The 13533-nt window shown below is 39.1% G+C and overlaps 1 protein-coding gene across 10 annotated transcripts in view; it reads left to right on the forward strand.

The window, feature by feature from the left end:
• The window catches only part of LOC105386248 (cyclin-dependent kinase 14), an 81126-nt gene that overhangs the window by 1761 nt on the left and 65832 nt on the right, over positions 1 to 13533 (forward strand). For 2 of the 10 annotated variants that reach the window (XM_048631829.1, XM_048631831.1), the window contains exon 1: positions 2233 to 2769. The exons of 5 other annotated variants lie outside the window; for them this stretch is intronic. Coding sequence is in view for 2 of the 5 variants with exons in the window: in XM_048631824.1 (XP_048487781.1) it covers positions 5327 to 5390 (64 nt within the window). In the remaining 3 variants the exon portion in view is untranslated. Of the gene's footprint in view, positions 1 to 2232; positions 2770 to 4943; positions 5391 to 5432; positions 5554 to 13533 lie in introns of those variants that run through there. 3 more of the 10 variants (XM_048631824.1, XM_048631827.1, XM_048631830.1) reach the window with 2 other exon arrangements.

The following is a 13533-nucleotide window of genomic DNA, read 5'->3' on the forward strand; positions in this document are numbered from 1 at the left end:
CAGCCATTTTTATGTCAAGAAAATGTGTGCCCGCGATCGCCGCTTTACCTTAAAAAGTTTTCCCGTGGGAATTTCGGGATTGATAATTATTAAAAGTTTCATCAAAATTGCTCCAGCCGTTTTCCCGTGAAAGAGTAACAAACCAACCATCCATACTTACAAACATTCGCATTTCTAATAAAGCAGGATATAATAGGGAGGATATTATTTTATTTTACGTTTTCACGATCGCCTAACGAATGCCTGACACTACCGAATATCGCAGACTTGGTGACTCTAGTGATTCCCTGTGTATCTGATGACGTCACGCGAAGCGCACAAAAGACGGTGCTAGTCGCTTGGCGCAATGTGCCAAGGTCACAGGAACTTTGATTTGCTTATTGCATGTGTTGTGATTCAGTTTATTGCTAAACATGTTATGTATTGATTGGTACATCATTTCTTGGAACTTCTTCCTAATATAGAGCAGTAATTTTGCTTGTGTGTGCTATAATTTGCATGGATTTCTCCATAATGTAGTATTCTCCTGTTAGTTTTCTCTAAGTATTTCACACGTTTTACCATACTCCAGTCATATTTTACAGTTTTCCGGTATTACCTATTACATAACTTTGATTTGTATAATTTGTCAGGAAATTCAGTTTAATGATCCGAATCATTATAATTAATCAATTTGCCGACTGCCTCCACTAATGTACGATCCTTCTAAATCGCCGCCATTTCGCCAACCCAGCAATAATATTTCACAATTAGCCCAGCTAATTAGGCGCCCGGTAGAGGCTCTATAAACTTCCAACCTTGGGTGCCTAAAGAAGCAAGGTTCCCGGGACATCATTACCTAGAAATAACAGGCCACCGGCCGCCTGCTCTTGTGAACTAAATGTCAGAGGTCGTGTAATGTAGGGTCACTTCACACAAATGCGTCTGCGAAAGCTTATGACATTACTCTACACTCGTAACGTTACGTAGACTACGAAAATGCACACGCAGACAATAAACATAATTTATTTTCAGCAATAACTTTCATTTCATTGATGCCGATGATATAAAACGTTGAATATAACAGTTTTAGGATTTTTCGGTAAAAAATTGCAAAAAAATTATACCAGACCTTCCATTGTTCTAACCATAAATAGAAGCGACAGCTGATCGTCATTAGAGGAGTTACATGCGTCAGAACCAGCATTATCCATACTCACAAAGAACTAGTATCGAGTCAGAAGCTATAAGCAGTATTCGATGCCCTTTACTGACCGGTAACAATGAGCTACAGTATTGAATTACGTCCGCATGTTACCTTATCGGCACAGTATACCTAATAGGTAATCCATCTCTGTAAATGGCATACAAACCAGTGCTTCGACCCACGGAATGCATACAATAATAACACGATTTATCGCGCGATTTTAGAAGTCAAAGCAAAGTATGACTTTTCTCTGGCATGAGCTATGTGCAGGCGAGTCCGGTAAAAGCATTGTTTGTTGTACGTGCTTTAATAAGTATAATGGTTCTGGAGTTTGCAATTCTGTGATATATAACCTTCTGTATAAAATATAGTGTGAATTGTTTACGGATATCAAGATCTCTACATCTTATATTTTGGGAAAGAAGCAATGGCAGTCAAAAAACAGCCGCTACTTAAACAATCTTATTATTAAATAACTGAGTAGGTATTATAGTATCTGCAGATTCAATGAAAAATAATAAAACAGTTCACCAGCGCGTTACGGAATCGACAGAACCCTTATGTCGAACATCGATGAATTTATTATTAGCCTCACGACTTTATCGACCTTCACCCACTTAAATCGGCTTATCAGTCAATAATGCAACGTCGAAGGTATTTACAATGCTAATGCTAAAGTAAATCGATAATTCGATCACCTTATTCGGTAATAGGTCACTCTGCTACCCCAATGTTATGCCGTTTTCAAAGCTTTTAAGAATCAGAGGGGGAAAACTCTTGAGCGCTTCAGTCGTAAAGGCCCTATGAATGATTCTAAAATAAAGGAGTCATTGAACTTGAAACAGCAGTTAGCTCACACGTACAACCGACAAAGAGATATCGATGTGTCAAGCGTAGGGGGTGTATTCATGAACGGGCGGGCGGCTCGAGGGTGTCTGCTGACACAGTTCCGGGCGCCGGCGCGGGCCGCTGCATCCCGGCCAGACGCCGCGCGCCCGCCCTGCCGACTCCACCGCTCCGACGCCGTCGCCGCAGCCGCTCCCGCCGCGATCGTAATCAACTTCTAAATTCAAATCGCCAACAGTTCGCCAGTAATCGTGCGCGCTAAACTTCGCCCCTTGTCCGACGCGACAACAAACGTGCGTCTGTGCCGTGCACATACTGCGTCGAGAAGTTATTGAATTATTTCCGTAGTGCCGAAGAAAGTTTGCGAGTGACTTTATTGGACAGTGAGACGTTGCGCCCCTTTGTTTAAGAGGTCGAAGTGCTTGAATAGTTAACAAGTTGGCGAAATTGGTTTCGGGTGTTGTAGCGAGATATCCGTGTGTTGCGGTGGAGCGGTCTTTTGTCGGGCTAAGTTTCCGGGTTTTGGCGCATCGGGTTTGTGAGACGCGTGCGGCCGTACGTGGCATGAATTGAGAAGAGGCCCTCGTGAGTTTAGCTGCCGGGTTTTGGGAGACGGTTCAAAGAGCGATAAAGCGAAGCCGTCAAGCTGTATTCCTTCGACAGTTTCAAGGTTTACGAGTACGATGGGGACACGGCGTTCCACGAACATGAGGACGACTTCGGTGCGGCTAAAAGGAGTGAGTATGCCGTAAATCGCTTCAACAGGAGTTTTTAAATGCTATTTATTAGCATACACAAAAAAGTGTCTATTTCTAGATCCCAGAATTCTATTGTCTGAATAGGTTTACTACTCACTAAAAACTGTGCAAATAAATATTATAACGGATTTCAGTTTTCCAGCAACCGTTTCAGTTTAGTAAATACAAACATAACAATCACCTAGGAATATAAGAGTACTTTCTATTACGTTGGTGAGAATTCGGAAGAGTTAAAAAGTGAATTTGAAGTTTCACAATCTCGACATGCTTTTCGCCCTCCGTGAAATCGTTGCATGTGAAATTTCAATTGAGTGTACGAAATTGTTTTTGGCAAAATACTGCATTTATGAATAGAATTCGCGACATGTTCATGTATATTTTTGCATAAAAGAACGCTTTATGCAGGACAGGCTTTGCACCACTTAACTTGGAGTAACGCACTGACTTTTTTGCTGCATGGCATAATATTCGTTGTTGTGTAATGGACATTATCAACAAATATTATCAAACCGTATATGGCGATGCTCCCCGGGATGATTTAAAGCCAATCGAAGGCTATCATGGCTTTTGGAGTACATAATATAATATATACTTGAGCTATTTGAAATGAAAAAGCAATGTTATACTTAGTAAAATGTTATAGTTATTTGGGTATCTGAAGAGTGCCATATACTTAATATTAGCAAATTGCTATCGGTAAGACAAAACTACTTCATTACGCTTATTATATCTGATGTAGCCCAGTAGAAATTCAAAATTTTCTCTGGAAACCATCTCGATTTACTGACCTGAATATCAGAGTGATATTTAAGCTCTTTGATGTTGGTTCTCTTTCGCTACAGTTCACTTTGTTATTGCTTTGTCGTTTCAGTTGACTTTATCATTATATTTGTTTGAATCTTGATCCAAGACAATCGGATAGGGAATGTTTGTAAACTTCATCTGGATCTACTATTAGCCTCATTAACTTTCGTATTTACTATTGCTGTGGAAATATTTCCAGTGACAATTTAGTTTTGTTGACATAAATATAGGTCCTGTTGTTCACTGCGTACTTAACAAAGACTTTAGTATTACAAACAATTATGTAAATACCGAAGTATTCAACATAATAGTGCATGTTGTTGAACTTAATATCTGTAAGTACGATCCCGGTGGCGCCTTCTATTAATAGTGCACTATTATTTATTTATTGACACGTGCGACCTCGCGCAACTGTCGCAAGTGAATGTTGATAACGATTCATTATGACTTTGCATTGGCTGTTTGTGTTTGTAATGCCTTTTGATATTTCTTCAAGTATCTGAATCCAATTTATCCCTTTTTTAACTCTAACAATCCTATTCACTATTATCATCTACCTACCTTGCTTAACCCATACGGGCTTTATCCAGTGTACTGAAAATTTCTTATTGCTAATTTATTTCATTTCAAGTCTTCATTTATAAGTTTGATTTCTAACAATCCTTCAGAATCAAAAACTGAGATCCAAGTAATTGCCACGCACATATAGATGTGTGACTGGCGAAGTTACTTGACGCTATACAATACACTGACCAGTGCCTCTTTGTCTCACCCGAGGTCAGGACCTTTTGTTTTGTTGTTTACTGTCGAATTGTCATTCCACTCCGTTAGATCCTTTTATTCCCATAATTGAATTTAAGTTACAGGCGGAAGTAAAACTGTGTCTCTACTTCCACCCTTATCATCCTATTTGGAAACATAGTATGTAAATGTTTGATAATAACACATTAAAAAGTCATACTCTAATATTTGTAAATAAAACATCTATTACGGTCGTTTCCTAGAATCTCTTTACGAACACATTCATTTTTATTTGGGTCTTTTCCTAATGTTTCATGTTACTCCTGTAATGACTGTCCAAATGACGGTCCTGTTTTGGGGAAACGCTTCTTTTTACTTACCATTTCGCTGGTGAACATCGATAATGCCTGCTGTTACCTCAATAACTTCCAGTTAAATTCGATACAGAATAGAGTACTCAATATTTCAGTAATCGTCATTTTTCACCGAGGAAGCGTTCGGTGTTTTAAATTCTAGGCAAGCGGTGGTCGGACACCAATAAGTTGAGCATGCAAGCAGTGCACAGAATATGTAAGTATATTCAGAGAGATAAGAAGTGGTTAGCGGGCGTCGGTGAAGCCTCGATTCTCGTCAGTAGGCCCCGGAGCTCCGCCACGGTTGGACGGCGCCCGCGCACACTCACCGACTACCGAAATCACTTCAGTGTCCATCTAGGTCATCCTCATTTCAAGACTTACAATTTCTCTTCCAAATTATGGAAAATGTGTTTACAGTGACCACGCATGTTACGGTTTATCTACAATCTCCGCTTTTCGAGTGACTGTGCCAATTCATTCGAAGCCTTTGTGTTTAAAATCAGCGGTGGCATAATTGTTTCGCTATCTATGTGGGCTACGTGATTGATAAGTGACAAGTGTGCCGCTGGTGTCCTGAGGATTGGTTCAGCTGATGTTTTAGTGCTGTCACTTTCTTTTGTATCAGTTTTGTGTGAATGAGTGAGCCAACCAACGTCGGCATCGTCAGTGTTGTTAACGTGCTGCCTACTATCTCCGAGGGTAAATACATGAATAAACACTGTATTATTGTTTTCTGTAGGACGTGCTTCGTTTTCCAACAACATACATGCAACTTCAGTGATAACAGTTTCAATAATAAGTGTCGATAATGCTGATGACTGCATACTTATGATATAAAATTATGCAAACCCACGTTGCATTGGTAGTTAGGTATACCTACTAACAGTATCTTATATCTGTGCATACCTGTTTGTGCAACGCTTCAAGCGGTTATGCAAATACATGCGTAATTCAATCCCTTCAGCTATACATATCTGTCGCTTATGCATACCGTACATATTGTAGAGTATACATTGATTGATTCAAGTACCTCCTTACTTAAGTCCAACAAATCACCCTATTAACGCTAAACTTGACTCGTTATTTTTCTAAGAGTCCATTATAAAAGTTTTTAAGACTGCTCAAGATTAATTTATTGGGTAGCGGTGGTAAGAAAGAGTCTTAATTTATAAATAAACAACAAGGACAATAGGCAGATAAATAGTAATTGGATTTCTATTTTTGTTTTTATTGCTGTAATCAAGAAGCGATTAGCGTACTATTAACTTACTACTACTTACTTTGTAGTACACTACGCGGTAATGATTATCCGTTAATAAATCAAACCACATTTCCTCGACTAACCAGATACCTAGCTCAGCAAATGTTCTTGTTTACAATAAGTGCACGACCGCAAATGCATTGAATGCATCAGTCTTTAAACAGGTGTTGATATGGACACCTCCAAATCCTAAATTCTCCGTCTTACTGCTCGGTAATAGAGCAGTCAATCGTCCGATTGGTTTGATGAAGCGAACAGTATGGTGTGTTTTTTGTATTTCCGATCAGATGGTATTCGAATCTGAGCTCGCAGGCGCAGGTGCGGCCGCGGCGGGTCGTCGACCGAATGCCTTCACCGATTAATTCCCTTGCACTCAATCCATTGCCGACTGGCTACTAAGCTACGCTACACCCATCCCACCAGTTTTTATATACTGCGAAACGACTTAGAAGCAATCGAACGAGCCCTATTATGTTGCATCGTCTACAGCCGATTGTCGGGACACAATACATGGTTGTATGTAGAGACATTTCGAGTAACAGCGAAACGCCTTAACCTTAGGCGCATGTATTTGAATATCAATGATGGACTAAACGTTTATCAAACATCACACTTGAGTAATTGTTCGTTGTGTTAGTTCTAACAGGAAACTATTGGCATGCATTGTGCTATGTACTCGCTGTTATTACATTAATTTACGACCAATTGTTGGGTTACCTTCAATAAGAAAATGTGGGATATATTACAATAGTTTTCTCAATATTCGCAGAATTCAGTGACCGCAACCCAACGGTCGTACTAATAGTCCTTTATTTGGGTCCTTAATTCGTGACCCACGTCCCTTGCTTTATTAAGAATCATCAATCATCCGAAACGTATGCACGTGCCTTCCACAATATTTCCCCTCTTGAACTTTGTTGTTGTCAACGTTGTTATTGTGTAAGGTCCAAACAAAACGTATTGAGACGTAATTGCTGATCGTTGTTTACACGGGGCAATCGATACGTTTTTCCTTCGACACTGCGAGGCTTTGGTTGAGTGATCGCATTAAGTGACGGCACACCGGCACACCTCAGGCCGGTCTACAATTACAAAGAGCCTTGGGAGGCCGCCACGTATCATTGCGCATAATGACTGACGCGTCCACGACACTCGCACGACACGCACGAGGAAGCCGATGCTGTAATTACTGGCAATTCTCACATCACAGCAAAAAACGCCTTTACTGTATTCGGATCAGTAATTACTACTTTAACCCTAATCCTTGAAATTTACGACAGCAAACAGATTAACAAGAGAACTAACCCCGAACTGCCATTAGTTTGAGAACATTTCTGACCGCAATGGTCTTAAGTGGTTTACGTAAGCCGGGGTGGTGGGTTGCGGCTTGGTCCTATAATGGCAGCATTCGGCGTATCGTCGGAGTGCATGCCGCTTCGGTGGACACAATCCCGGCCGAGACGGTGCTCGACTCGCCTCGCCGACCCCGCGACTCTCTCCGTAATGCGCCTCGCCATAACGCTGTACATTTGAAAATGCTCGCGGAATTGTCGGCGGCGGAAACTATTCTCGAACAGAAACCAGTTCTGACGTCACGGGAACACACGGAAGTGCAGCATTAGGAATGAATGCGAATGTTTCCTCCGTTATTGCACTAGTTGTATGTTTTGACATGGAGACTGCTACATGTGTTTTGAAATGGAAAATAACGTCGCATTACTTTTCCTAGAATTTCATTATCTGTCTTGTACGGGTTCAGTCTAGACGTTATGTATTTCACGTCTAAAATGACAGCGTTACTTCCCATGTTAGTTGTGAGTCAGTTCGAGAAAGTTTTTAATGTAACTGTAGCCTCGGATGTTTGTGGACGAAACTTTTCAACTGCAGACAGCCAGTGTTCTGTTACAATAGCGTTTCAATTCCAACTTTCGAATCAAAGAAATGCCTGAGAACGCTAGTTCAGCTCGTAAATCCGTCCAGGTTTATAAAAGCTATCTTTAAAATAGTGAATTGTATTCGATGGTTTTGCTGGTGTTGCGGTTATTAATCTTGAATAATTGACGGAATATGCGTGCGTCTCGCTTTCTTGGGTCCGCTTTCGTAGCACTACATAATAAGTCACGAGTGTTATTCTTTCCATAAAATAATGACTGTTAACTGAATGCCCCACTTTTCCTTTAATATGCATGCATCTCTCATATTTTTTACATGGTCTCTTTTTCTCTTATCTTTGCATCAGGTATTTTAATAACTCTGTGATAGGTACTTTTCATTTTTTGATTTATAGAGTTGTTTATAGATAGTTAGTTCTGGCCTTATGTTCCTCTGAAAATTATACTGGTTTGTATAAAATGTAGGGGACAATACGGATACATACCTATGTTTACATATAAGTACATACAATTGTTCTAAGCTCAAGAGATCGCGGGGTCACAGCTCTCATGCCAACTCAAGAGTGTGTACACACATAGAAACTGTGAAAGGCTTTTGTGTACATTGACGATGTTATCGTTATCGCACCTGCTATAAATCACTGAAACCCTGTCACAATCCAAGGATAATAATATTGTATTCATTATTACGATGCAAATTTAAATTAAAATTTTCAACTGCCGCTGGCTGCGCTGCATTGCAATCGGAAATTACAATTGTAGTCCATTTGTATTCTAGGGCCGTTTGATGGGTATTCTGTTCCCTTCTTTAAAATGTCTGGGACGTAGTATTATTATCTTTTCTATGGTTTGAGTTGGCGTTCTTGTACCGATTCCATTGTTGTTGTCCGATGGTTGTTACAAAGTGGTTCGATGGACTTATTAAGTGTTACGTCTGTCGTCACTCTATTGTGAGTGTGGGTTGTAGTCACCTTGTCCCTATATTTGTAAACGATCCAATGACGCTGCTATTTTTCTGTCACGAATATGCTTGATGTGAAGTAATGTGAGACTGGTCTGATAGTTGCTTACATGTAGATAATTACGAGTAATATGTGTATAATTATTAAAAATTAAAAATAAGGCATGAGGCAAATTAAAACTAAATTGATATAGATGGAATAAACCATTAAATTCAAGATGCATTAAAATGTGTAAAATTTATTCTATGCTTATGTATTATATTTTTTTCTCCAACCTTGTTTTTGACAAGCCTGTAGATAGTGAAATCACTCTCATAAGTAAAAGTAAACAGTGCATACAAAATGAAGACGATGAATGAGATTTTAAAGTCACCTAACCTAGGTTTGTAGTTCGTTCGTACACTATTTAACACTCTAAATAAGCAATGAAAGTAATTAAATACACACATTTATTCAAAAAATTTAAAGTGATGAAGATTTACAGTGTGCAAAAGTTTTTAAACTATGTATAGGAGAAATCTAAATACACAATTATTATTACAGCTACATATTATTTTAAATCCTAGTTCTTAGGTTATTAGTTTTTATTTTATTTTATCTAGTTATAAGTTTTTCTAGCACCTGTTACATTTTACATAGTCGTAATTTTAAATAAACTTTAAAATTTACTATAGTATTATTCTAAATATAATATAAATATTTTTTTATTCTGAGACATTCAAATATTTTCCCATTAAAACTCTTTAAAGATAGGTATGTAGGGTACGGTTGAACAACCGCGTGCAACAATTGGTTACATCAGTTGGATCGGCTACGCAAGGATCGTAAACACTGACTCACAGGACCACCAGGCAGTCATCGCTTACGATCATTCAATCAATTTAATACCACACATTTTCCGCCTATGATTCATCAAACTTGGATTAGAACATCTAATTCATGTGTTTTGATTTAACATTACCAGCAAAATGACTAAATTGTCCATCAGCATTTCAAAGTGATATTCCTTGTTGTAATGATAGTGATTGACTGTTTGTTGTCTGAATAAACATTAAATGCTCTGAACGCATTGCAGCGTAAGGCATCGATCATAATTAACCGTCTACTGTTATGATGCCCTGCATAGGAAGCGGCTCAGTGTGGAATGCAGATAGTTGGAATTCTGGAATCGCATTCTTGGCGATGTTTCAAGCGGTATTCTCTTAAGTTCTAAACCGTTGCATCAGTTCCCGTGGCGCCAATGTCTTCACACTACAAACTTGTCATATGACTCATAACATCACATACTTCATCGCCCTCATTTGAAGCATCTTATTTATGGTCCTCAACATCCAGTGGTTTTCCTGTTATGCAGCTTCGATCAATCTCGCCATAAATATAAGCCTTCAAAAAGTTTTTTCTGCCTTGTACATAAATCGCTGGAGTCAAATTACTGAATTTCTTAATGACCTGAACGAGCTATAAATTTGATCGTTATTTCTCCTAATGAGCTCAGCTTATTAAATGCCTCGTGGATGATTAGATTAAGTACTCCGCTGTGCTGTCGTGCCGTAAAATACAGAGGGGAATTGTATTAGTGAGAGAGACACGAACATTATTCTTTATTTTTTTGTTCAAATTGTTGGACTTTAGAAAATAAATGTATTGTTTATTCTACTTAAGTTAAGTACTATAAACCTATACACGTGGCCCTATCTAGCCCAATTACTTCGGCTTTATCACGTATGATTTATAATAATCCACCTCGTAGGTATATTTATATTCAGTTTTAATTGCCTCTTCAACTTTAATTGCCTTCATCTGTTTTACGGCAAAGCTGCGACTGCAATTTCAAATTGGTTACTGCGTGAGTCATTTAGCGCTAACACCTTTTCTTTGAACACTCCAACTCTAAGCTTCTTGGAAGGGTAAATGCTACAATTATTGGGAACTAGCTTTTGTGGACTTCACTTAGCTTTAAAAGTTTTCACGAGAAGATTGGAGTTGAAAAGTAGCCTTTGCTATTTTCCAGTGTCTAATAATTTGTAACACAGACTTCCTCTGAATTCGATGCAGCCGCTTAGGCATTAAATGATTTTTTATCAGTATCTCCATGCTATGTCAACCCACTGCAGGGTATAGGCCACCTCCATGTTACACCAATATGCTTTGCTACGTCTAAATAAGTGATTAATGCATTGTCTATAGTATATTAGGAATTCCTTGGTATTATCGTTAAGGTATAGCATTGTGCATAGTTTTACGGTTAGTGTTTTACATAGTTTTAAGACTAGGAATGTCTTGGTCAGCGCCGAAGCCGCCGCCACCGCCGCCGCTGTTGCACAAATCGTCTGCGGCGTGCAACGACTTCTCGCGGCAAGGTCGTTGGACGACTTTCGCACGTTCGACTTCGCTTCGACTGCCGGCAGTGAAACCGCAACAGTAGCATTTGTCTCTTCTATGTTTCTATTATTAATTGTCACTTTCTGTAGATTTCTTGAGATAAGTCTAAGGATAATGCACATCCCCTGGTTTTGTCGACAAAAATATTATTACTATCATTTCTTGCGGGCTTCGTGTCGTTTCCAGTAGGAATTCCAGGATATTAAGTTGTCTTTATGTTATCAACTTCCTGCATACCAAATTTCATCAATACGCGTCGTTTTTACCTGAAAGAGTTACAAACATAATCGCAAATATACGCGTTTATAAATATTAGTAGGAACTACCTAATTTTCTTTGTTACTTTCTGTTGATTCGAGAGATTGCATTTCTCTAATATTATGTAACTAATTGCATTCGAAAATGTAAAGCTTCAAGTGGCGGATATGTATACAGACACATAATACTATGTTTGTTTGACGAAGATAGCGTACTGTCTAGTATTGCAAGCGAGACTAACTGTGCCACTAGACTCGGGGCCCGGTTTGTCTGTTCAGCTCTAGACGACCGGAATTCAAACTCAGCCATAATATTAAATGTTATGAGACCTTCTGCCGTGCTATGGGAAGTCGAGTCTGATACAGTTTTCATTGTAGTCAAATGAATTGGAGCTATACAAGTATAACATGCTACATCCGTTAAATACAACGCGTGACTGCATGTCACGTGATTATGTTATTGAACGATTCTAGGTCGACGACTTGTTGTAACTATTATATTCTACATATTCTTTGGGCTGTACATACCTTTACTAAATATGTTTTTAGGTTGTCGCCTGTTAAAATTGTCGTGTTTCTTCATTGACTGCTCGCAACACGTAGTGGGCGAGAAAACGTGCACCCACGCGAATTGAATGCAATGCGTCGGCAGCTCAGTTCTCATTAACTCCATCTTTGTTTGTGTTTCGCAATCGATTGCTGTCATTGTGCCCTTCGGCAAAAGATTCGTAATTATACTGCAGTTATTTAATCCTTTCCCTTGGCTGTAATCTTTCAATAATTTTTACCTTGTACAGCTTTAATTCCTTCAATTTATGTAGCGAAAAGACCGTTTCTGAATCTTTTTCGTCCCCTTCGCAGCACCTGTATCAGTATTCATCGTGCTCAAGAGATTTTTAATTTCGTTTCGGCCGTTTGTCACGATCGAGTTCGTTCTTAATCAATCCTCGGATTCGTTCATCCCATTCGGAATTAGCTGCGCCGGTGCGACGCTTTTCTTATTACTTCATTTTGTTCAATTTATCAATACCTGTTATTACTTTTCCTTTTAACACGACAAAAATACTGTCTCTAGGTAGTAGTTGTTTGCATAAAGATATTTGATATCGGGTGTGGAATCTGTGGAGTGTTTATGTAAAGTGAAATCTTAACTTGCGAGAGTACAATATTCTACGCAAATGTCTTCAGTTATGGTGTAGGCTAATGTTTAGGATATAAAGTGTGTGTGTTTTGTAAACCAAGTGTTGATGGAAAGCGGCAGCGGTCGCGTGGGCTGGTGGAAATGACTCGCTATGCGGAATACAGCTTTTATTTAGTCTCGTTTGGTTCTGATTTACGTTCAGCATTGGTGGAGCCGCCTCACGCCCTGTGACATTCAAATTGAGCGGATGCGTGGGCTGCTCTGAATTAGGTCATTGTCTATTTAGTTTTTTTATTAGTTTCGAGGAACGTTTTCACGACCACTGGTTAGTGTAAGCATGTAGATAATGTTGATCTGTGCATGGCAAGAAATACATTTACGATTCCTTAATGCACTGAGATAAAATTTATTTTCTGTACCTATATACTTATCTAGGAAGCCTAAGGCTGTTAAATATACACTTACTTAGGAACATGGTGTGGAGAATTTATGAATCTGTCTGTCTGTATGATAAATGGCTCTGTCAAATACCGTTTTATGGCCTATGCTCCATTTAATAACTGTTAATAGAGCAGAATGGCCGGATAAATTTCTCACGATAAATGCATAATTTTCAATGGAGACTTTGCACCCGTCATTCTCAGATATAACACGATCTATCTCTATGAAACTATCGAGGGAAGCGTTAGGAAATTCCCAAACTTGTACAGCAACTATGTTGAGCGCATACATTGGAACTTCAACGAATGCGTACATACTATTACATACATATTGTTTATACTTTCCAGATTAGATAGAGCTGTCGCTCCACTAGCCAACTTATCATCTGATGTTTGTTTCGATCAGTAGCGCGTGTTACCATTCCGTAAGGGTCATATTGCAGAGTCCACGTCACAAATACGCCGGCATATTTGTCTGTCGCGTTGTTGACACATGCCCCGGGTTTA

The sequence above is a fragment of the Plutella xylostella genome, chromosome 29, assembly GCF_932276165.1.
Source record: "Plutella xylostella chromosome 29, ilPluXylo3.1, whole genome shotgun sequence".
In the NCBI taxonomy this organism is placed as follows: domain Eukaryota; kingdom Metazoa; phylum Arthropoda; class Insecta; order Lepidoptera; family Plutellidae; genus Plutella; species Plutella xylostella.